This window comes from Salvelinus namaycush, chromosome 8, assembly GCF_016432855.1.
Source record: "Salvelinus namaycush isolate Seneca chromosome 8, SaNama_1.0, whole genome shotgun sequence".
In the NCBI taxonomy this organism is placed as follows: domain Eukaryota; kingdom Metazoa; phylum Chordata; class Actinopteri; order Salmoniformes; family Salmonidae; genus Salvelinus; species Salvelinus namaycush.
In genome coordinates this window covers 51,384,989-51,408,554 of record NC_052314.1, presented here as the reverse complement: position 1 = coordinate 51,408,554, position 23,566 = coordinate 51,384,989, and the positions used below count along the sequence as shown (strand labels likewise).

Sequence of the window (23,566 nt, the reverse complement as noted above, 5' to 3'; positions counted from 1 at the left end):
ACCAACCAGTTCAGTTAACAGTCAACCCAGGAAGAATAACAAGTGATTATTGGTTACTCTGCCTGCTCCATTGTAATTGACATGTTACTCTGCATTTCACTCACTGTGTTGTGGTTGGTGTTGGTGTTGTTCCATCTACCCATTTCCAGATCCCTTCCTTCTCTGAGTCAGTCAGACCAATCCAGAAATGCATTTTTCCCCCCAATGTGTTTAGAAAATGCTGCATACAAGAAAAGCAGTAAATGTAGTCTCTCTCTCTTTTTCTCTCGCTCTTGCTCTCTCTCTATCTCTCGCTCTCTCTCTCTTTCTCTCTCGCTCTCTATCTCTCTCGCTCTCTCTCATGTACCCACGTACACACCTGTTCCTCTCTGCTGTTTATGATCAACAGGTCTGCTCCTCTCTCTCTGCAGTCTTGTCTGCTCTCACTCCAAGTTTTACTGTTATTAGAGAAGTAATAACAGCTACATCTGAGTCTCCTCCAACCATCAGGACAGGGTCCTATAGAAAGAGGATGAATACAGCTAATTCAGCTATACAGACCAGTTATTATATACTATAATTATATAATACAGAACAATTGCTATTGATCATTATATCATCCCCTACATTCACATTCTTACAACATCATACTTACCAAGCTCGGATATCTTCTTCTCCTGCTCTGAAACTGTTCTCTGCAGCTGGAATTTCTCCTCAGTCAGGTTGTTGTATGAAGTCTGGAGTCTGGACAGTGCGTAATACTGTTCATCATCTGTGATTGAAAAGAGAAGAGAGCACACACCAACAATCTTTTTTTGGCTCACTCGTTCTTGCACACACATTTGCAAACACACACATAAATACACATTCAGGTACATGTGAGTTGAACACTCACAGTGCACAGAGAGGCTTATGACTGTAATCAGTAAGACAACACACAGCAGGCCCAGAGAAACTGTAGCCATCCTCCAAGGCTGAGATTTCTGATTCACATGCTTCAGTCCTGCAGATGTAGAGAAACAAGTGGTTACATACACCTCACAAACCAATGCTGTTATACCAAGAGGAACTGAGTCTTGTGGTCTTCAACCAGAAATCAAATGTATTTCTGTCCTCCTCTACTATCACTTCCATCCAAATTATATATAAACATTTTAAAAAATAATGCTTGAAACAAGTCCCTCTAAAAATTAGGAACCTTTCCACGAATTGCCTCACTGTTTCTCATTAATGATGATAATAAACCTCTTTATATTGATGCTGTAACCAGAGAACTTCTTTAAAGCTGCTTTGATCCTTAGGCCCACTGAACACATCTGCTATTTTTGCTGATCCCCAGCTGAATGGAGATGATCTTGTTACATAACACGGGGGACCATTTATCATAATGATTTAAATGACTATTTGGCCCATGTGGAGAATATTCTGAGGTGTCGGGATCTGGGACTTTCATCCTCACTCGGATGTATTTAAATACCTTTAGTTTGCAGTGTACTCATATCAAAACGTACTTCTCAGTCATTATTGTCTGTAAACACACTTACTTGTTCCAGCCTGTGGACTCTGGTGTAAAGTCTCATAACCTGCAGCCAGATCATCACAGTCTTTCACACTGATCTCCTCAACATTGGCATAGATGTCCTCTTCTATCTCCATATCTCAATGATGATGATAACTGGTACTGTGTGTATAGTCTCTGTTGCTCTGTCTCTGTCTTTCTATGCTGTCTGTCTCATCGATGCTCTGAATGTCCTTACAGTCCAAATTGCAATGAGGTGAAATAAATGTGTATACACTCTATGTTTGTGTGTGTGTGTGTGTGTATTTGTGAGAGACAGAGAGACAGAGAGAGAGATAGGTGGGGGTGGGGGCTCTGTTCCCCAACACCCATATAAAGATACACAACAATATTCAATGGGGAATAAAATACCATAACAGTTGTATTTTCTCTTTGCTTTAAAACAATTTATAATATGTATCACATGGACAGAGAAATTATGCCTGCAATGTACAATACAATTCAAACATTTCTGTTCTGTTAGCTTTCAAACTATGTCTTTAATGTTATCCACAAATTGAACACATTGAAGCATGGCACTTGCCTTGTTCACAGTTCACTGTTAGATGTTTAGATTAGATTTGACCCTGCATGTCAATTCACTACATTAGCTTTCAGGTTAGAGTTTCACATTCATAATACTATGGTTCTTCAAAAGCAATTCTATATTATATAAATTATTATATAAATTAAATCATTACAAATCATAACTAATGTTGTAATAGATTTAAATTACACTTCAACAATAATCAAAAAATGTGATAATACAATTGCTAACTCAAAAGGGAATTCAGATATTATTCTCCTGTTGTGGATGGATTTGTTATGTTATGACACTTTAGGTCTGCTCTCACATACCCATTGGGTACTCACTGAACAAGGCTGGTCATTCCATGACTGAATAATTTCCCAGTCCCAAGACAGATCAATAAACCTGTTGAATACCACACAATCCTCCTCCCCATCAGCGTTATTTTGCTCTCATCTGCTCCAGAACCTAAGAAGCACTTCAGCAGAACATGATATCAACATGATATTAATTTAAGAAACAATACGCTTCAAAAATAAACGACAAGAAGTAAATATTACTCACGTTGTTGTTGATGTTGTTCCATCCACCCATTTCCAGAACCCTTCCATCTCTGAGTCAGTCAGACCAATCCAGAAATTTACATATTTTCCCAGTTTGTTTAGAAACACCTGAAAATAACATAGTTGGTATGTTTAGTCTGTCTGTCTGTCTGTGTGTCTCTCCCTCTCTGTTTCTCTCTCTCAGTAGTTATTTCCCCCTTTGTTTATGCTCCTCCGCTCTCTCACCTGTTCCTCTCTGCTGTTTATGATCACCAGGTCTGCTCCTCCCCTTATACAGTCGGCTCTGCTCTCAGTCCAAGTTTTACTCTCTGTTGAAAGGTAATAACAGCTACAGTACCAGTCAAAAGTTTGGACACACCTACTCATTCCGGGGTTTTTCTTTATTTTTACTATTTTCTACATTGTAGAATAATGGTGAAGACATCACAACTATGAAATAACACATTTGGAATCATATAGTAACCAAAAAAGTGTTAAACAAATCAAAATAAATGTTATATTTTAGTTTCTTCAAAGTAGCCATCCTTTGCCTTGATGGCAGCTTTGCACACTGCTTGAGCTCCTGTTCCTCTTATAGAATATTTGCTCAAAAGTATTGTGGAGCTCCTGCACCACAGTATCAGCACCCAAAATGAGTACCGTTACCGATTTCAGTCTAAGTCAAGCACTGCACATACATACACTCACAGACAGACACGTTAAAGTTAGTACCTTATTTATGGTGACTACTTTCTGAAGATGTGGTGACTAGTCTGCGACTGTGACAGACAGTCGCAGACTATTCACATGACTGATTGTTGCCTAAGTAAGAGGTGAGAGGGAGGGACTGCCATGCAAGAGTTCTTCAGGCTGAGGAAACCAAACTCAAACATTGTCATAAGAACTCTGCTGGGGACTATGTGTGTTTTCATGTCTGCATTAGCTTTACTGTAGATTACTGTGAGTGCACAATAATGTTTTATGTAACTTTGAAGGCAAGATTAAAATGTAGGTCAATGGACCTTGCACCTAGTCACGCATAATAATAAATCGCATGCATATGCATGCGGTATGATAATAAAACAATGAAAGCCGAATGACTTGATCTAAAGTGCAGAAGTATGAAAAATAATATTGTTACAATGGGAATAAAGGAGGATGAAAATGAAAACTATCAGTCAAAGGAGGAAAAAGTCGTCAATGAAACGTCAACTCAAGATGACGGACGAACAGGTGGAAACAAATTATTTACAAAAAGCTCACTGTTTCGGTGGCTGAGCAGAGGGAAGGCCCTGTCTGATTGTAGCTATGCTGACCCACTACAAAATGAAAATGGTCTTGTTACAACAAGGTAGGGAATTGAAGAACACCCTATTCTCTATTAATGAACAATTTCCTCATGAAATAGTGCCCTGTAGCCCACTTTCAAAAGGCTCCAAGCAGAGAAGCAGATTTAAAAAAATATATATATTTAACCTTTATTTAACCAGATAGGCCAGTTGAGAACATTAACATTTACAAGTGTGACCTGGCCAAGATAAAGCACACCAGTGCGACACAAACAATAACACAGAGTTATACATGGAATAAACAAACATACAGTCAATAACACAATAGTGGGGAAAAATATATGTACAGTGTGTGCAAATGAGGTAAGATTAGGGAGGTAAGGCAATAAATAGGCCTTAGTGACGAAGTAATTACAATTTAGCAATTAAACACTGGAGTGATAGATGTGCAGAAGAGGAATGTGCAAGTAGAGATACTGGGGTGCAAAGGGGAAAAAAAATATATATGGGGATGAGGTAGTTGGATGGGCTATTTACAGATGGGCTATGTACAGGTGCAGTGATCTGTGAGCTGCTCTGACAGCTGATGCTTAAAGTTGGTAAGGGAGATATGAGTCTCCAGCTTCAGTGATTTTTGCAATTCGTTCCAGTCATTGGCAGTAGAGAACTGGAAGGAAAGGGAGGAATTAGCATTGGGGGTGCCCAGTGAAATATACCTGCTGGAGCACGTGCTACGGGTGGATGCTGTTATGGTGAACAGTGACCTGAAATAAGGCGGGCTTTACCTAGCAAAGACTTATAGATGACCTGGAGCCAGTGGGTTTGGCGGTGAATATGTTGGGTGGACCAGCCAACGAGAGCATACAGGTCGCAGTGGTGGGTAGTATATGGGGCTTTGGTGAAAAAACGGATGGCACTGTGATAGACTGCATCCAATTTGCTGAGTAGAGTGTTGGAGGATATTTTATAAATGACATCACCGAAGTCAAGGATCAGTAGCATAGTCAGTTTTAAGAGGGTATGTTTGGCAGCATGAGTGAAGGATGCTTTGTTGCGAAATAGGAAGCTGATTCTAGATTTAATTTTGGATTGGAGATGCTTAATGTGAGTCTGGAAGGAGAGTTTACAGTCTAACCAGACACCTAGGTATTTGTAATTGTCCACATATTGTAAATCAGAACCGTCCAGAGTAGTGATGCTGGACGGGCAGGCAGGTGCGGGCAGCGATCGGTTGAAGAGCATGCATTTAGTTTCGAATTTAGCATTTAGATTTAGCATTTAGAATGTTTGTCTAGTGGTCGATAAATTATATGTAAACAACCAAATTGTCACGCCCTGGCCTTAGTATTCTTTGTTTCCTTTATTATTTTAGTTAGGTCAGGGTGTGACATGGGGAAGGTATGTGTTTTTGTATTGTCTAGGGTGGTTGTATGGTTTAGGGGGTTAAGTAGAGTAGATGGGTTTGTGTTTAGTGTAGGTGTCTAGCTGTGTCTATGGTTGCCTGAATGGTTCTCAATCAGAGACAGATGTCATTAATTGTCTCTGATTGGGAGCCATATTTAAGACAGCCATAGGCACTAGGTTAATGTGGGTAATTGTCTATGTTCTATGTTGCATGTGTGCACTTAGTTCAGTTTAGCTTCACGTTTGTTTTTTCCTTCATTAAAAGAAGATGTATTTTTCACGCGCTGCGCCTTGGTCCTCTCTCTCTTATCAAGACGATCGTGACACAAATGTTCAAGGACTCGAAGAGTACAACGTGGCTTGGAGCGATAGCTACCTCCTGTTGAAGTAGTCGCCGATGCATATTTACACAGTATAAATATGGATTCATTTGTTTTTTTACAAAAACTTTTTTTTTGCATGAACAACTTTTTTTATTTATGTTTTTATTCATGCGGTATGGAACCGTGGGCTATGTGGACTTAAAATAAGTTTGGATTCATGGTAATGCAGAATGGGTATGAGGAACTTATAATTTTTCTATTCAGGCAATATGGAACTTTGGACTTTATGGATGTAATATCAGGGGTTGGCGCCCTCCCCCTTGGGTTGTGTCGTGGCGGAGATCTTTGTGGGCTATACTCGGCCTTGTCTCAGGATGGTAAGTTGGTGGTTGAAATATCCCTCTAGTGGTGTGGGGGCTGTGCTTTGGCAAAGTGGGTGAGGTTATATCCTGCCTGTTTGGCCCTGTCCGGGGGTATCATCGGATGGGGCCACAGTGTCTCCTGACCCCTCCTGCAGTAGTTTGTGTCGGGGGGCTAGGGTCAGTTTGTTATATCTGGAGTACTTCTCCTGTCTTATCCGGTGTCCTGTGTGAATTTAAGTATGCTCTCTCTAATTCTCTCTTTCTCTCTCTCGGAGGACCTGAGCCCTAGGACCATGCCTCAGGACTACCTGGCATGATGACTCCTTGCTGTCCCCAGTCCACCTGGCCGTGCTGCTGCTCCAGTTTCAACTGTTCTGCCTGCGGCTATGGAACCCTGACCTGTTCACCGGACGTGCTACCTGTCCCAGACCTGCTGTTTTAAACTCTCTAGAGACAGCAGGAGCGGTAGAGATACTCTCAATGATCGGCTATGAAAAGTCAACTGACATTTACTCCTGAGGTTCTGACTTGTTGCACCCTCGACAACTACTGTGATTATTATTATTTGACCATGCTGGTCATTTATGAACATTTGAACATCTTGGCCATGTTCTGTTATAATCTCCACCCGGCACAGCCAGAAGAGGATTGGCCACCCCTCGTAGCCTGGTTCCTCTCTAGGTTTCTTCATAGGTTTTGGCCATTCTAGGGAGTTTTTCCTAGCCACCGTGCTTCTACATCTGCATTGCTTGCTGTTTGGGGTTTTAGGCTGTGTTTCTGTACAGCACTTTGAGATATCAGCTGATGTAAGAAGGGCTATATAAATACATTTGATTTGATTTTGATTTAGGGGAAGGCAAGGATGGGTAAGGCTGACTTTTTTTTTTCTTCATGATTTTTTATTTAATTTGAAGATTGTACATTAGAAATACCAACTTAGTCTTTTTTTGTTTAATATGATATGTCAAAATTGTAGAGGTCGAGTATATTATGACATAAAAGCTGTTCTATAGTGCGGCCCTTGTTCGCCGTGTGAATCCGAACGATTTGCTTTTTAGATAAAACTTAACAAATATGAATAGATGTATTATAGGGCTAGGATAAAGGATTATATCATTTAAAACCTGCCTAGGTTCTCTTTTGGAATAGGCCTAGACGATCCTAAAATAATTTGTATTGCCCTTTTATAAAATAAATCTCAACATAAAAATGTAAAGGATGATTATTCTTCTGATACACACCGGCAAATGGAAAGATTAGGATTTGTCAACAGGGTTGGTGTCTCTACTGTGTGGCGGGCTGGTTAACACTGGGATAAAGTGATTCAAGTTAACGGTAGAACTAATACAATAATTGGCTTATGGAAGCACTTCTCTAAGCGAGAGAAATGTATATTATATATTTCTATATAAGCTATTTATCCTACCTTTTATATTATTGATCCTAATGATATAGGTCTAGGTGTAAAACAGCCGAGGTGAAAGAGCAACAACCCTGGAATAAAAAACTTAATGTGTATGGGTGGAGAGAGGGTTGGTTTTACAGGTTTACTCGCTCTGGATTGCCAGTACTGCATGTGTTCTTGGCTGTCGTGCCGGGGCTGTGTCGGAATCGATCGTGAGTTGAACTTGGGTATGCCTTCCCGTAAGGGAGTGCCCGGGGTTGGCTTGCGGTCGGCTCTGGCACCGCCATGGCGCGATACAACAGGAACACAACAGGATATAATGTGATGCCTAAGACGAATTTTTACTTGCAGTCATTTGCGGCAGTTAGAATCTATGTGCCTTTTTCCTTTTTCGTTTTTTTTTGTCGGAATATAACAGGATATAATGAAGACTAGATTAAATATTTCTTGGATGTAATGGACACAAAAAAGGACTCGTCTTGCATTGCGATATATTTAGGTTGTTTTCTCTTAATTTGTTAAATTATTTTCGAACAATTGAATCCAATGAACTGAGCAGGCTGGGCTGGCATGCTTATAGCCTTGCTCGGCCTTTCAAATATGAGCACGCATGTACAAGATTGTGCTGTTATTATTTATAGTAATATTATCTATTATTGTTACTCATTTTTTTCGGACTGTTTTCCATGTTTGGTTAGTTCTCTTAAGCATCCTCATAGATAATTATGTTATCATGGGACTGCCCATATTTCCCTCTGGCCAACGTCATTTGGCGGCCAAGGGTTTGCCTTAGGACGCAAAGGTGTGTCATGAGTCAGTGAGATGGTCTGATGGTCTTAGTGACAACAGACCTAGATATGGGGGGAGGCTTTAGTGGGTGGAATGTTAGGACAATTGGAGGTTTACAAAGTTGCAGCTACAGTACACTTAACAGTGCAAATTGTTATGGTACAGCTATATGGACACTTAATCATCATGGTGCTTTTTAATGGTAAGTTTACAAACATTGGTTGTGGTAAGTATAATTGAAACTTGGTTGTCATTATGTGGGGATATAAGTATAGCAAGTTATAATTGTAATGGCTTAGCAGATCATACAAAAAGGAGATCAATTTTTAAATGGCTAAAAGAAAAAGACTATAATATCTATTGTTTACAGGAAACTCATTCTACAAATATAGATGAGGTTGGGTGGGAAAAGGATTGGGAGGGAGAAATACAGTATATATTTGTCATGGGCAAAAAAAACTCAAAAGGGATGATTATACTAATTAATACAAATGTTGATCTCATTGTGCAAACAGATGGATTATTTTAAATATGCTATTGGACCAAAAACAGACCTGGCTAATTAATGTATATGGGCCAAATAATGATGATCAACACTTTTTCGAAAGTATATATAATAATCTATTGAGCTCACAAGAAACGAAATAATCTATTACTATGGTGGGAGATTATAATGTGGTTTTAAGTACCTCAATGGATCGTGAAGGAAATCATTCTACAAACCATCCCCATCAAGCACTTAAGGAGATCACAAAGATCATGGATACATTAGAACTAGTGAATATATGGAGGTTGAAAAACCCTGACCTAGTGAGATATACATGGAGGAGATTTAATCAAGCTAGCAGTCTTCATTACTTCCTGGTCTCGTTCTTGCTGGCATCAAAAGTTTAAAAAGTATTAATAGGAGACCGAATGCGATCAGACCACCATCTAATTGGCCTCCATATAACTCTTAGAGAATTTCCACGTGGACGGGGATACTGGAAATGTAATCAAAGTCTATTGGATGACAATTTGTTCTTAACTAAGACAAAATAGATCATAAATGACTTTTTTTTGTATAATTGTTTTTGTATAATATAGGTACCGCAATAAGGTACCTGTCACGCCCTGGCCTTAGTTATCTTTGTTCTCTTTATTATTTTGGTTAGGTCAGGGTGTGACGAGGGTGGTTTGTGTGTTTTTGTCTCGTCTAGGGTGTTTGTACTGTCTAGGGGGGTTTTGTAGAGTTATGGGGTTGTGTTCATTATAGGTGTTTATGTAAGTCTATGGTTGCCTAAATTGGTTCTCAATTAGAGGCAGGTGTTTATCGTTGTCTCTGATTGGGAACCATATTTAGGCAGCCATGTTCTTTGGGTATTTTGTGGGTGATTGTTTCCTGTGTCAGTGTTTGTGCCACACGGGACTGTTACGGTTTGTTTACATTTATTGTTTTGTATTGGTGTTCATAGTTCAGTTTTCTATATTAAAACATGGATACCTACCACGCTGCGTATTGGTCCGATCCTTGTTACACCTCTTCAGAGGAAGAAGAGGATGACAGCCGTGACAGTACCCTTATTGTATGGGACATTTTCAAATGTACTTTTAGAGGCCATTCAATACAATACTCATCATTAAAACAAAAACAGTTTAGGTCAAAAGAGATTAGACTAATAAAGGAAATAGAGGAAGTAACATCACAGGTAGATGGTCATGGAAACTGTACTATAGAGGCACAAAATAGGTTAGAGAAAAAACAAAAAGAAATGGAGGTACTTATTCAAGAATGATCAAGTGTAATGTATTACAAAAATAAAGCCAATTGGATGGAAAATTGTGAAAAATGCACAACATTTTTCTTGAATCTTCAAAATAGAAATTCTACCAAAAATAATTTACAGAAACTCGTTTCAAATGGAGTTATCCATGATTCACCAAATTATATTTTGAAAGAGGAAGCAAAATATTTCATTAATTCAGATGAAGGAAAGGAGACTATTGAGATTCAACAACTGTTTGACCCAGCGTGCACTGACCCTCAAAACGCCCACACATGAATTGGTCAATATCGCCCACACTCACTCTCTCCCAATCCTTGGGAGTTTGTTTCCCCAATGCCAGAAAAAAATATAGTGTACATGCCATAACTTATTAGTATAACTTTAAAAGTATTGGGTGTGTTTTATATGGTGACAGACTTACAAATACGTACAGTTGAGGTCGGAAGTTTACATACACTTAGGTTGGAGTCATTAAAACTAATTTTTCAACCACTCCACGCATTTCTTGTTAACAAATTATAGTTTTGGCAAGTCGGTTAGGACATCTACTTTGTGCATGACACAAGTAATTTTTCCAACAGTTGTTTACAGTCAGATTATTTCACTTATAATTCACTGTATCACAATTCCAGTGGGTCAGAAGTTTACATACGCTAAGTTGACTGCCTTTAAACAGCTTGTAAAATTCCAGAAAATGATGTAATGGCTTTAGAAGCTTCTGATAGACCAATTGACATCATTTGAGTCAATTGGAGGTGTACCTGTGGATGTATTTCAAGGCCTAACTTCAAACTCAGTGCCTCTTTGCTTGACATTGTCACGCTCGTCGAAAGGATTGGACCAAGGCGCAGCGTGCGTAGAGTTCCACATATTTTAATAAATTGAAACTCCCCAAACAATACAATAAAGCACAAGAACAAACGAAACGTGAAGCTACTGGTGTGCACACAGGCAACTATCTGTAGACAAGATCCCACGAATTACAAAGAGGAAATGGCTGCCTAAATATGATCCCCAATCAGAGACAACGATAAACAGCTGTCTCTGATTGGAAACCATACCAGGCCAACATAAACCATTAAACACCTAGATGACCCACCCTAGTCACTATCACGACCCAACCAACAGGGAATAAACAGCTCTCTATGGTCAGGGCGTGACAGACATCTTGGGAAAAATGAAAGAAATCAGCCAAGACCTCAGAAAAATAATTGTAGACCTCCACAAGTCTGGTTCATCCTTGGAAGGAATTTGCAAACGCCTGAAGGTACCACGTTCATCTGTACAAACAATAGTACGCAAGTATAAATACCATGGGACCACGCAGCGGTCATACAGCTGTCACGTCCTGACCATAGGAAGCCTTTATTTTCTATGGTAGAGTAGGTCAGGGCGTGATTAAGGATTTAGTCTAGTTTATATTTTCTATGTGGGGCAGAATATCCCATCAAAACAGGACCAAGCAGCGTGCCCAGGAGAAGAAGACATTCTGGACTTGGGAGGAAATTATGGCTGGAGACGAAAGCCTTCTGTGGAAGCAGACGCAAGCGGTGAGGGAAGGACAGCGACGACGCCAGGGTTCGCGGCCACGAAGCAAGCCCAAAAGACAGCCCAAATCTTTTTTTTGGGGGGGGGGGGGGGGGGGGGGCACACGGGGTGGTACACACGGGGTGGTACACGGGGTGGTCGGCGATGCTGAGGGGTGAGTCAGAGACCGAGGAGGAATATTGGGACAGATTGAGCGAGGGGTGGGTGGCGAAAGTTGAGGAGAGTGATGAGAGAGAGCTGTTGGTTTGGCTGGAGAGGCAAGACAGTCGCCCTGAGGAGCGTGTTAGACGTCCGATGCCACCTGTGTCAGCTCTCCGCACTCGTTTTGAGGAGAGTGTCATCGTTCCGGTAAAATGTGTGCCGGTTCTACGCACCATGTCTCCAGTGCGCCTCCACATACAGGTACTTCCTGTGCCAGCTCCCCGCACTTGCCGTGCGAAGTTTGTCATCTGTCCAGGACACGTTGTGCCAGCTTTACGCTCCAGATCTCTTCTACGCACCGTGTCTCCAGTGCGCCTTCAAAGCCCAGTACGTCCTGTGCCAGCTCCTCGCACTTGCCGGGCGAGGTGTGTCATCGAACCGGTACCATTGATGCCGGCTATACGCACCAGGTCTCCCACCAGGTCTCCCAGGTCTCCCAAGTGCGTCTTCCCAGTCAGGTACGTCCTGTGCCTGCTTCTCGCACTTTCCCTGAAGTGCGTGTCCCCAGTCCAGTACGTCCTGTGCCTCCTCCCCGCACTCGCCCTGAGGTGCGTGTCACCAGCCCGGTGACACCTGTACCGGCCCCATGCATCAGGCCTCCAGTGCGCCTCCCCAGTCCAGTACGTCCTGTGCCTCCTCCCCGCACTCGCCCTGAGGTGCGTGTCACCAGCCCGGTGACACCTGTACCGGCCCCATGCATCAGGCCTCCAGTGCGCCTCCCCAGTCCAGTACGTCCTGTGCCTAATCCTCACGCTCGCCGTGAGGTGCGTGTCACCAGCCCGGTACCACCAGTGCCGGCCCCACGCACCAGGCTTCCTGCGATGATCCCCAGTCCAGAGCTTCCGGTGACAGTTCCCAGTCCAGAGCTTCCGGCGACGGTTCCCAGTCCAGAGCTTCCGGCGACAGTTCCCAGTCCAGAGCTTCCGGCGACGTTTCACAGTCTGGAACCTCCAACGACGGTCCACAGTCCGGAACCTCCAACGACGGTCCACAGTCCGGAACCTCCTGAGATGGTCCGGATACTTCTGAGACGGTCCACGGTCAGGAACCTCCTGAGACGGTCCATGGTCCGGAGCCTCCTGCAACGGTCAAGGGTCCGGAACCTTCTGCTCCATGGCCCGGAGCCTTCCCCTGCACCGATGCCCAGTCTGAGCACGGCGTCCAGTCCCGTTCCAAGGCCAGAGTCTTCCTCTGCGCAGGTGCCCAGTCCAGGCACAGCGTCCAGTCCAGCTCCAAGGTAGGTGCCTTCCTCTGCGCCGATGTCCAGTCCGAGCATGGCGTCCAGTCCAGCTCCAAGACAGGAGCCTTCTTCTGCACCGAGGTCCAACCCAGGTACAGTGTTCAGCCTGGGTCCATGGCTGGATCCGCGGGATGAGCGGGTTCTTCGGCCCGCACAAGAACCACCACCAAAGATGGGGGATCCGAGAGCTGAGTGGGTTCTTCGTCCTGCCCCAGAGCCACCTCCAATAATGGCAGATCCGCGGGATGAGCGGATACTTCATCCCGCACCAGAGCCGCCACCGACACTAGACACCCCCCCCCTAACCCGTGACTAGGGATTTAGTCTAGTTTATATTTTATATGTGGGGTTCTAGTTTGTTTTTTCTATGTTGGTGTTTTGGTGTGATTCCCAATTAGAGGCAGCTGGCTATCGTTGTCTCTAATTGGGGATCATACTTAAGTTACATTTTTTCCACCTGTGTGTTATGGGATATTGTTTATGTTTAGTTGCCTGTTATCACTGCATTGTCGTCACGGTTCGTTTATTCTTTATTTGTTTTGTCTTTGCTTAAGTTTCACTTTATTCATTAAAATTATGTGGAACTCAAAGTATGCTGCGCCTTGGTTCGACATTCATTATTACGAACATCGTGACAACAGCTCAGGAAGAAGACACGTTCTGTCTCCTAGAGATGAACGTACTTTGGTGCGAAAAGTGAAAATCAATCCCAGAAAAACATCAAAGGACCTTGTGAAGATGCTGGAGGAAACAGGTACAAAAGTATCTATATCCACAGTAAAAACGAGTCCTATATCGACATAACCTGAAAGCCCGCTCAGTAAAGGAAGAAGCCACTGGCCCAAAACCACCATAAAAAAAGCCAGACTACGGTTTGCAACTGCACATTGGGACAAAGATCGTACTTTTTGGAGAAATGTCCTCTGGTCTGATGAAACAAAAATAGAACTGTTTGGGCCTCCCAGGTGGCGCAGTGGTCTAGGGCACTGCATCGCAGTGCTAGCTGTGCCACCAGAGACTCTGGGCTCGAGCCCAGGCTCTGTCGCAGCCGGCCGCAACCGGGAGGTCCATGGGGCGATGCACAATTGGCCTAGCGTCGTCCGGGTTAGGGAGGGTTTGGCCGGTAGGGATATCCTTGTCTCATCGCGCACTAGCAACTCCTGTGGCGGGCCGGGCACAGTGCACGCTAACCAGGTCACCAGGTGCACGGTGTTTCCTCCGACACATTGGTGCGGCTGGCTTCCGGGTTGGATGCGTGCTGTGTTAAGAATCAGTGCGGCTTGGTTGGGTTGTGTTTTGGAGGACGCATGGCTTTCGACCATCAACTCTCCCGAACCCGTACGGGAGTTGTAGAGATGAGACAAGATAGTAACTACTAACAATTGGATACCACGAAATTGGGGAGAAAAGGGGGTAAAATTATTATTATTTTTTAAAGAAAAAAATAGAACTGTTTGGTCATAATGACCATCGTTATGTTTGGAAGAAAATGGGGGAGGCTTGCAAGCCGAAGAACATCATCCCAACCGTGAAAAACGGGGATGGCAGCATCATGTTGTGGGGGGGCTTTGCTGCAGGAGGGACTGGTGCACTTCACAAAATAGATGGCATCATGAGGAAGGAAAAGTATGTGGTTATATTGAAGCAACATCTCAAGACATCTGTCAGGAAGTTAAAGCTTGGCCGCAAATGAGTCTTCCAAATGGACAATGAACCCAAGCATACTTCCAAAGTTGTGGCAAAATGGCTTATGGACAACAAGTCAAGGTATTGGAGTGGCCATCACAAAGCCCTGACCTCAATCCTATAGAACATTTGTGGGCAGAACTGAAAAAGCGTGTACGAGCAAGGAGGCCAACAAACCTGACTCAGTTACACCAGCTCTGTCAGGTTGAATGGGACAAAATTCACCCAACTTCATTTGGGAAGCATGTGGAAGGTTACCCGAAACATTTGACCCAAGTTAAACAATTTAAAGGCAATGCTACCAAATACTAATTGAGTGTATGTAAACTTCTGACCCACTGGGAATGTGATGAAAGAAATAAAAGCTGAAATAAATCATCCTCTCTACTATTATTCTGACATTTCACATTCTTAAAATAAAGTGGTGATCCTAACTGACCTAAGACAGGGACTTTTTACTTGGATTAAATGTCAGGAATTGTGAAAAACTGAGTTTAAATGTACTTGGCTAAGGTGTATGTAAACTTCCGACTTCAACTGTATGTCAGTTTGATTTCGGAGCATTCAGGATGGTATTTTTGCTGATCCCCAGCTGAATGGAGATGACCTTGTTGCATACCAAGGGGGACCATTTATCATACTGATTTAAATGACTAGTTGGCCCATGTGGAGAATATTCTGAGGTGTTGGCATCTGGGACATTCATCCTCACAGAGCCGTTGTCTGTAAACACACTTACTTGTTCCAGCCTGTTGGACTCTGTTGTAAAGTCTCGTAACCTGCAGCCAGATCATTACAGTCTTTCACACTGATCTCCTCAACATTGGCATAGATGTCCTCTTCTATCTCCATATCTCAATGATGATGATACCTGGTACTGTGTGTATAGTCTCTGTTTCTCTGTCTCTGTCTTTGTATGCTGTCTGTCTCATCGATGCTCTGAATGTCCTTACAGTCCAAATTGCAATGAGGTGAAATAAATGTGTATGCACTCTGTGTGTGTGTGTGTGAGAGAGAGAGAGAAGGCATTCCATGCCATCAAAAGGAACATAAAATTCAACATACCAATTAGGATCTGTCTAAAAATACTTGAATCAGTAATTGAGCTCATTGCCCTTTATGGTTGTGAGGTCTGGGGTCCTGTCACCAACCAAGATTTCACAAAATGGGACAAACACCAAATTGAGACTCTGCATGCAGAATTCTGCAAAAATATCCTCCCTGTACAACGTAGAACATCAAATAATGCATGCAGAGCAGAATTAGGCCGATACCCACTAATTATCAAAATCCAGAAAAGAGCCGTTAAATTCTACAACCACCTAAAAGGAAGCGATTCCCAAGCCTTCCATAACAAAGCCATCACCTACAGAGAGATGAACCTGGAGAAGAGTCCCCTAAGCAAGCTGGTACTGGGGCTCTGTTCACAAACACAAACACACCCCACAGAGCCCCAGGACAGCAGCACAATTAGACCCAAGCAAATCATGAGAAAACAAAAAGATAATTACTTGACACATTGGAAAGAATTAACAAAAAAACAGAGCAAACTAGAATGCTATTTGGCCCTAAACAGAGAGTACACAGTGGCAGAATACCTGACCACTGTGACTGACCCAAACTTAAGGAAAGCTTTGACTATGTACAGACTCAGTGAGCATAGCCTTGCTATTGAGGCCGCCGTAGGCAGACATGGCTCTCAAGAGAAGACAGGCTATGTGCACCCTGCCCACAAAATGAGGTGGAAACTGAGCTGCACTTCCTAACCTCCTGCCCAATGTATGACCATATTAGAGACACATATTTCCCTCAGATTACACAGATCCACAAAGAATTCGAAAACAAACCCAATTTTGATAAACTCCCATATCTACTGGGTGAAATTCCACAGTGTGCCATCACAGCAGCAAGATTTGTGACCTGTTGCCACAAGAAAAGGGCAACCAGTGAAGAACAAACACCATTGTAAATACAACCCATATTTATGCTTATTTATTTTCCCTTGTGTACTTTAATTAACCATTTGTACATTGTTACAACACTGTATATATACATAATATGACATGTATAATGTCTTTATTGTTTTGAAACTTCTGTATGTGTAATGTTTACTGTTAATTTTTATTGTTTATTTCACTTTTGTATATTATCTACCTCACTTGCTTTGGCAATGTTAACACGTTTCCCATGCCAATAAAGCCCCTTGAATTGAATAGAGAAAGAGAAAGAGAGAGAGAGAGAGAGAGAGAGAGAGAGAGAGAGAGAGAGAGAGAGAGAGAGAGAGAGAGAGAGAGAGAGAGAGAGAGAGAGAGAGAGAGAGAGAGTGTGTGTGCGTGTGGGGGGGCTCTGTTCCCCAACATCCATATAAAGATACACAACAATATTCAATGGGGAATAAAATACCATAACAGTTGTATTTTCACTTTGGTTTAAAATAATTTATAATATGTATCACATGGACAGAGAAATTATGCCTGCAATGTACAATAAAATTAAAACATTTCTGTTCTGTTAGCTTTCAAAATATGTATTTAATATCATCCACTAGGAGCTAAAATGAATTAGTAAGTAGCCTATAATTATCATCCCATCTGATGGCACTTGCCTTGTTCACAGTTCACTGTTAGATGATTAGATTAGATTTGACCCTGCATGTGAATTCACTACATTAGCTTTCAGGTTAAAGTTTCTCATTCATAATACTATGGTTCGTTATAAGCGATTCTATATTATATTAATTCAATCATTACAAATCATAACAACAATCATTACTAATCATAACTAATGTTGTAATAGATTGAAATTACACTTCAACAATAATCTGTGATAATACAATTGCTAACTCAAAAGGGAAATCAGATATTATTCTCCTATTGTGGATGGATTTGTCATGTTATGACACTTTATTTAGGTCTGCTCTCACATACCCATTGAGTACTCACTGAGCAAGGCTGGTCATTCCATGACTGAATAATTTCCCAGTACCAAGACAGATTAATAAACCTGTTGAATACCACACAATCCTCCTCCCCGTCGGTATTATTTGGCTCTCCTCTTCTCCAGAACCTAAGAACCAGTTCAGCAGAACATGATATCAACATGATATTAATTTAAGAAACAATACGCTTCAAAAATAAACTACAAGAAGTAAATATTACTCACGTTGTTGTTGATGTTGTTCCATCCACCCATTTCCAGAACCCTTCCATCTCTGAGTCAGTCAGACCAATCCAGAAGTGCACATCTTTTCCCATTGTGTTTAGAAACACCTGGAAATAACATAGTTGGTATGTTTAGTCTGTCTGTCTGTCTGTCTGTCTGTCTGTCTGTCTGTCTGTCTGTCTGTCTGTCTGTCTGTCTGTCTGTCTGTCTGTCTGTCTGTCTGTCTGTCTGTCTGTCTGTCTGTCTGTCTGTCTGTCTGTCTGTCTGTCTGTTTGCGTGTCTCTCTCTCTGTTTCTCTCTTATTCGTTATGTCCCCCTTTGTTTCTGCTCCTCCGCTCTCTCACCTGTTCCTCTCTGCTGTTTATGATCACCAGGTCTGCTCCTCCCCTTATACAGTCGGCTCTGCTCTCAGTCCAAGTTTTACTCTCTGTTGAAAGGTAATAACAGCTAGATCCGAATCTCCTCCAACCGTCAGGACAGCATCCTGCAGAAAGAAAGTACAGTGATCAATATAGTCAAACGCACAGAAAATAATTTGTCAACATGTCATAATCAGCTCAAATTCACAGTTATTATCATGGAAATGATACTCACCCAGTTCTTCTGATATCTTTTTCTCCTGCTCTGAAATTTTCCTTTGGAACCCATCTCTCTCTCTAGTTAAGTTGATATTATGAGTTTGTGACTGGTCTCTTTCTTTAGTCAAGCTTTTATAACTGATCAGTAACTGGTCTCTCTCCCTCTCCAACTGTTCTTTCTCTTTAGTCAGGTTTTCATAACTAATCTGAAGCTCTTTCTTCTCTGTGGTGTGGTTGGCTGTTAGGAGATAATGAGTGTAGTCATCGTCATCTGTGACGGAAGAGAGAGCTGTTATCCTTCTGTTGTTAACTTTCTTACACACGCATAACTGCACTCAACCTAAAGTCCAACATGTGAGAATGGAATACTCACATGGCACAGAGAGACCTATGACTGTGGTTAGTAGGAGAACACACAGCAGTCCCAGAGAAACTGTAGCCAGCTTGTAAGGCTGACAGTTCTGATTCTCATGCTTCAGTCCTGCAGGTGTAGAGAAACAAGCGGTTACATACACCTGACCTCGTCCTATCTATTCTATTCTACCTCACAAACCAAGGCTACTCTGATACAATGAGGAATTGATGCTGTGGTCAACAATAATTCTGTCTTCCTCAACTCAGTCCCACTTTCATATGACTGAAAATAAATTCAAACCAGAGGTACCATGCCCCCTCAGATTTGTCATGTAAAAAAGTATATCATTTAAATTGTACATTTGTTATTGTTGTTTCTCTATGATACTGCTAGCCACCTAGCAATTTTATGAAGTCGGCTTTAGCTAGCCGAGATTGGTTCCCAATCTCCAAACCTCATAACTAGCTACCAAGAAGCCATTTCAGTTAGAGTAGCTAGCTCGTCTAACTAAGCTGGCACGCATGCTGGCAAGGTTGGTAGACTTTAGAAAAACAAGCAATTACTAAATGTACGGAATAAGACTCAAATTCATTTCAATCTTTTACTCAGATTTTAGCAGAGAGGCAGAAAGGCATATTTAGTTTATGAATATTTTTTAAAGAGTCAGGAGAGGGGGATACAGACAGCTCGAGAGGTACGCTTAGATAAGCAGTGATGGGTTCGGATTGCTAAACTTTAAATATTATTAATCATTAGTTATAATAGAGACATGAGGGGTGCCATAGTCTAGGGTCTACACCAGAGGTTAATGGTAGGAGGAAGGGTTATGGTGGGTGCAATGAAGCTTGGAATGTACCGAGTGCAGGGAGAACGATTGCATGTGGCAGGCATTGATAAGAGGGAGTGTCACACCCTGATCTGTTTCACCTGTCCTTGTGATTGTCTCCACCCCCTCCAGGTGTCGATTACTATCCCTGGTGTATTTATCCCTGTGTTTCCTGTCTCTCTGTGCCAGTTTGTCTTGTTTGCCAAGTCAACCAGCGGTTTCCTTGATCCTATTCTTTCCCAGTCTCTTTTGGTTCTAGTCCTCCTGGTTTCGACCCTTGCCTGTCCTGACTCCGAACCTGCCTGCCTGACCACTCTGCCTCTTCTGTCTTCAAGCCTACCTATCCCCTTGTACTGTTTGGACTCAGATCTGGTTACTGAACCCCTGCCTGGCCTGACCTCGAGACTGCCCTTCGTCTGGTACTGTTTTGGACTCCGACCCGGTTTATGAACTCTCGCCTGGCCCCGACCTACCTTTTGCCTACCCCTTGGATTATAATAAATATCGGAGCTCAACCATCTGCTTCCTGTGTCTGCATTTGGGTCTCGCCTTGTGTCCTTATAGGGAGAGAGCCGTGGATAAGGGGGCCGAGGTCAGGTCAGGTCACGTTAAAAGAGAAACCGTTTATTGCCCGTATCACTTACTTTCCTGCCTAGCAATAAAGATATAATGTTTAGCGAGAAGGAGGAGACTCCAACCAAAGTGGGGTACATATACCACCAATTCTGTAAACATGTTTTTGTCGGTACAGCTGTTCGATCCTCTGGGATGAATAAACTTGGTTTAAGCTCTCATATTGTCCGTCGAGTTCTTTTTTGCTTGAAATGTGTAAATCAATGAAATGTGTCCCTCTAAAGGTTATTCATATTTTCACTGTAGTCTCTTCCCAAGATAGTTTTACCATTTCTACACCACATTCAGCAGCATCCAGATTCCATCCACCATTCCCTCAGATCTGTCACCTATGTGTGAATCTGCCATGTCTTTGGACTCTTTAGAGCAGCTCTTATTGTAGGTCTGGTTTACACATTCTTATTTATGATCAAAAGAGTGTGTGTGTGTCAGTCAAGTCATAACTCTCAGTAAGAATCCATAAAACACACTTACTTGTTCCAGCCTGTGGACTCTGGTGTAAAGTCTCATAACCTGCAGCCAGATCATCACAGCCTTTCACACTGATCTCCTCTACATTGGCATAGATGTCCTCTTCTATCTCCATATCTCAATGATGATGATAATAGCGGGTACTGTGTGTAGAGTCTGCCGATTTCTTTGTATGCTGTCTGTCTCAGTGATGCTCTGACTTCAGTCCAAATGACAATGAGGTGACAAAGGTCAAGTGTTTATGTAGTGTGTGTGTGTGTGTGTGTGTGTGCGTGCGTGCGTGCGTGTGTGTGTGTGTGTGTGTGTGTGCGTGCGCGCGCGTGCGTGTTAGAGAGGTTCCTGTTCCCTATTTGTATAAAGAACAGAAATATATCACAGAGGTGAAATAAAGGCAAATTATACAACTTGCCTTCTTTGTATTTTATTCTAAACCATTATCTTATTGATTACAAAAAGATTTTAAAAATAACATTACATTTCATATTTAATAAGTTAGCAGACACTCTTTACCAAAGCGACTAACAGTCAGTGCATTCACCTAAAGAATGTAACGACAACCACATATCACAGTCTTTGGAAGGAAAATACGTGAAAAATCAGTGCCAGTGAGAAGAGACAAGAGCAGAAAGACATACAAGAGTAATGTGTTATAAGTATTGAGTTAACATAATCATAAAACATAATAATACAACTATTTCATTTATGATCTACGGCCGTCAGGGGTAGGGTCAATTAGATTTCAATTCAGTCATTTCCCAAAGCTTTTCTGTTCGGAAAAGTTGTAATTTCTGTTTACTTCCTGAATTGACTGAGTTGACATGGAATTGACCACAACCCTGATGGACCAACCGCAGCACAACGGCTACAATGACTGCTATCTCTACAACTTCCCTAAGATGAACAAAACAATAAAAGTGATGACCAGGAGAACCATTAGGATGACTACAAAGACACTAAAGACTTTGCAAGATCTGGTGCACCGTTTTCTTTGTGATAGTCCCGTCTGGGAAGTGGTCTGGTCCTGCTCCAGATCCCAAGTGTTATGGTCTGAACCAGATCGTTCTGAGGGTTGGGAAGGTTCGGAGTCATACTCCCACGAGATGACATCCGGGTTTTTCTGTAATGAAACGACAACAGAGATGACATTGTTTGCTATAATGAAACAACGACAAGAGACGTATTTCTTCTTCTTTTCTTCTTTGATTTTTACAAAAAATAATCATAGAAAGAAAGTTTCCATTCATGTTTTTAAACAGATAATATATAATCTGTTGGAAATGATAACATACTATTTGTAGCATAACTATTTTACTATTTATATAATAATATAACTATTGTATTTAGTATATGACCTATGACCTAACCTATAAACGCACAATGGCTAACATCAGACGTGTCTCTCTACAAATTCCCAGAGATGCTCAGAATAATAGAAGCGATCACTAAGAAGACACAAACAAAATAAAGACCTTGAAAGCTCTGAGGAGGCGCTCTCTCAGCGACAGCCCCATGTAGCCCGTCTGGTCCAGGAATGTCGCTAGCTCCAGCTCAGGGTCCCGGATGATGCGGATCAAATCCGGATTTACAAGGTGGGTGCGTTCGGAGTCAAACTTCCCCCGGCCGCCATCCTCCTTGTGCTCTGTGACATAGGTGGCCGTCACGTCCCTATGCTTCAGCCTGATGATGATGCGGTCCTTGTTGCATTGGCGGTAGCCCAGGGAAAGCCCGTAGTCCTGGCTCACGTAGTCCGGTAGGTCCTCGGCTTTGGAATAGGTCTCTGTGTTCAGGTTGCCCACCTCGAAGTATCTTTCCCTGCGGTCTCGCGATAGAACTGGGAGAATCTCCTCGAAGTTGCCAAAGTAGTGGAAGCCGAAGTCACCTCTCTCAGGGTGGCACTGTACCAGCATGTTGCCGTGGTGATTGAACGCCACACACTTGTTGGCGAACCAGAAAAGGAGTTTGAGGCCGTGTCGGGGGGGAGGACGGCCGAAGCCAGAGTCCTTCAGGTCTTGTATGGTGCTCAGCTGACTACCCTCTTCTCTGACAGACCGCACCATCTTGAACTGTAGGGATGATAAAAGATGGGATGGAGAGATAGAGAAAGAGACAGAGAGAGAGAGACGGAGAGAGAGAGATAAAGCCCCTTGAATTGAATTGAAATTGAGATAGAGAGAGAGAAAGGGAGGATAGAGAGAGAGAGAGAGAGAGAGAGAGAGAGAGAGAGAGAGAGAGAGAGAGAGAGAGATAGAGAGAGAGAGAGAGAGAGAGAGAGAGAGAGAGAGAGAGAGAGAGACGGAGTGAGAGAGATAGAGAGAGAGAGAGAGAGAGAGAGAGAGAGAGAGAGAGAGAGAGAGAGAGAGAGAGAGAGACGGAGTGAGAGAGATAGAGAGAGACGGAGTGAGAGAGAGAGAGAGAGAGAGAGAGAGAGAGAGAGAGAGAGAGAGAGAGAGAGAGAGAGAGAGAGAGAGAGAGAGAGAGAGAGAGAGAGAGAGTGGAAGAGAAATTCAGGCATCAAAGTAAAGTGTTAAAACCAATATCAAAAAACGGTTTCCAAACAAGTAGGTTGCTAATAACACCCACCAACAGATAATAATGTTCGTATCACGCCTTTGCATAGATAAACCCTACGCACACGCAAGCACGGACACACACTAACATACATACACTCACACACAGACCCACAGACACACACACGCAAGCACGGACACACACACTAACATACATACACTCACACACAGACCCACAGACACACACACACACACACGTTGAAGTTAGTACCTTATTTACGTTGTGTGGCCTCCCTCTCCACTACTTTCTGAAGATGTGTTGACTAGTCTGCCACTGCTAGACTGGTTATTCAAGACTTATGCAATTGACTGATAGTTGCCTAGGTAACAGAAGGAGGGACTACCATGGGTTC

The 23,566-nt window shown here is 42.5% G+C and overlaps 1 protein-coding gene across 1 annotated transcript; it reads right to left on the bottom strand.

Moving 5' to 3' along the window:
- Window positions 1–21,060: 21,060 nt before the first annotated feature.
- Window positions 21,061–23,508, bottom strand: LOC120051960. The gene is made up of 3 exons (XM_038998839.1): window positions 23,425–23,508; window positions 22,116–22,709; window positions 21,061–21,763 (listed from the first exon to the last, which is right to left on the bottom strand). Exons 2-3 carry the CDS (start codon window positions 22,701–22,703, stop codon window positions 21,527–21,529), a joined length of 825 nt encoding a protein of 274 aa, XP_038854767.1. The 5' UTR covers window positions 22,704–22,709; window positions 23,425–23,508; the 3' UTR covers window positions 21,061–21,526.
- Window positions 23,509–23,566: the final 58 nt, after the last annotated feature.

Excerpts from the sequence above, each read along its gene's own strand:
- LOC120051960 (XM_038998839.1), bottom strand. The coding sequence starts at position 22,703 with ATGGTGCGGTCTGTCAGAGAAGAGGGTAGTCAGCTGAGCACCATACAA. Across the intron at positions 21,764-22,115 it reads GCCTCCTCAGAGCTTTCAAG|AAAAACCCGGATGTCATCTC; the intron begins GTCTTTATTTTG and ends GTTTCATTACAG.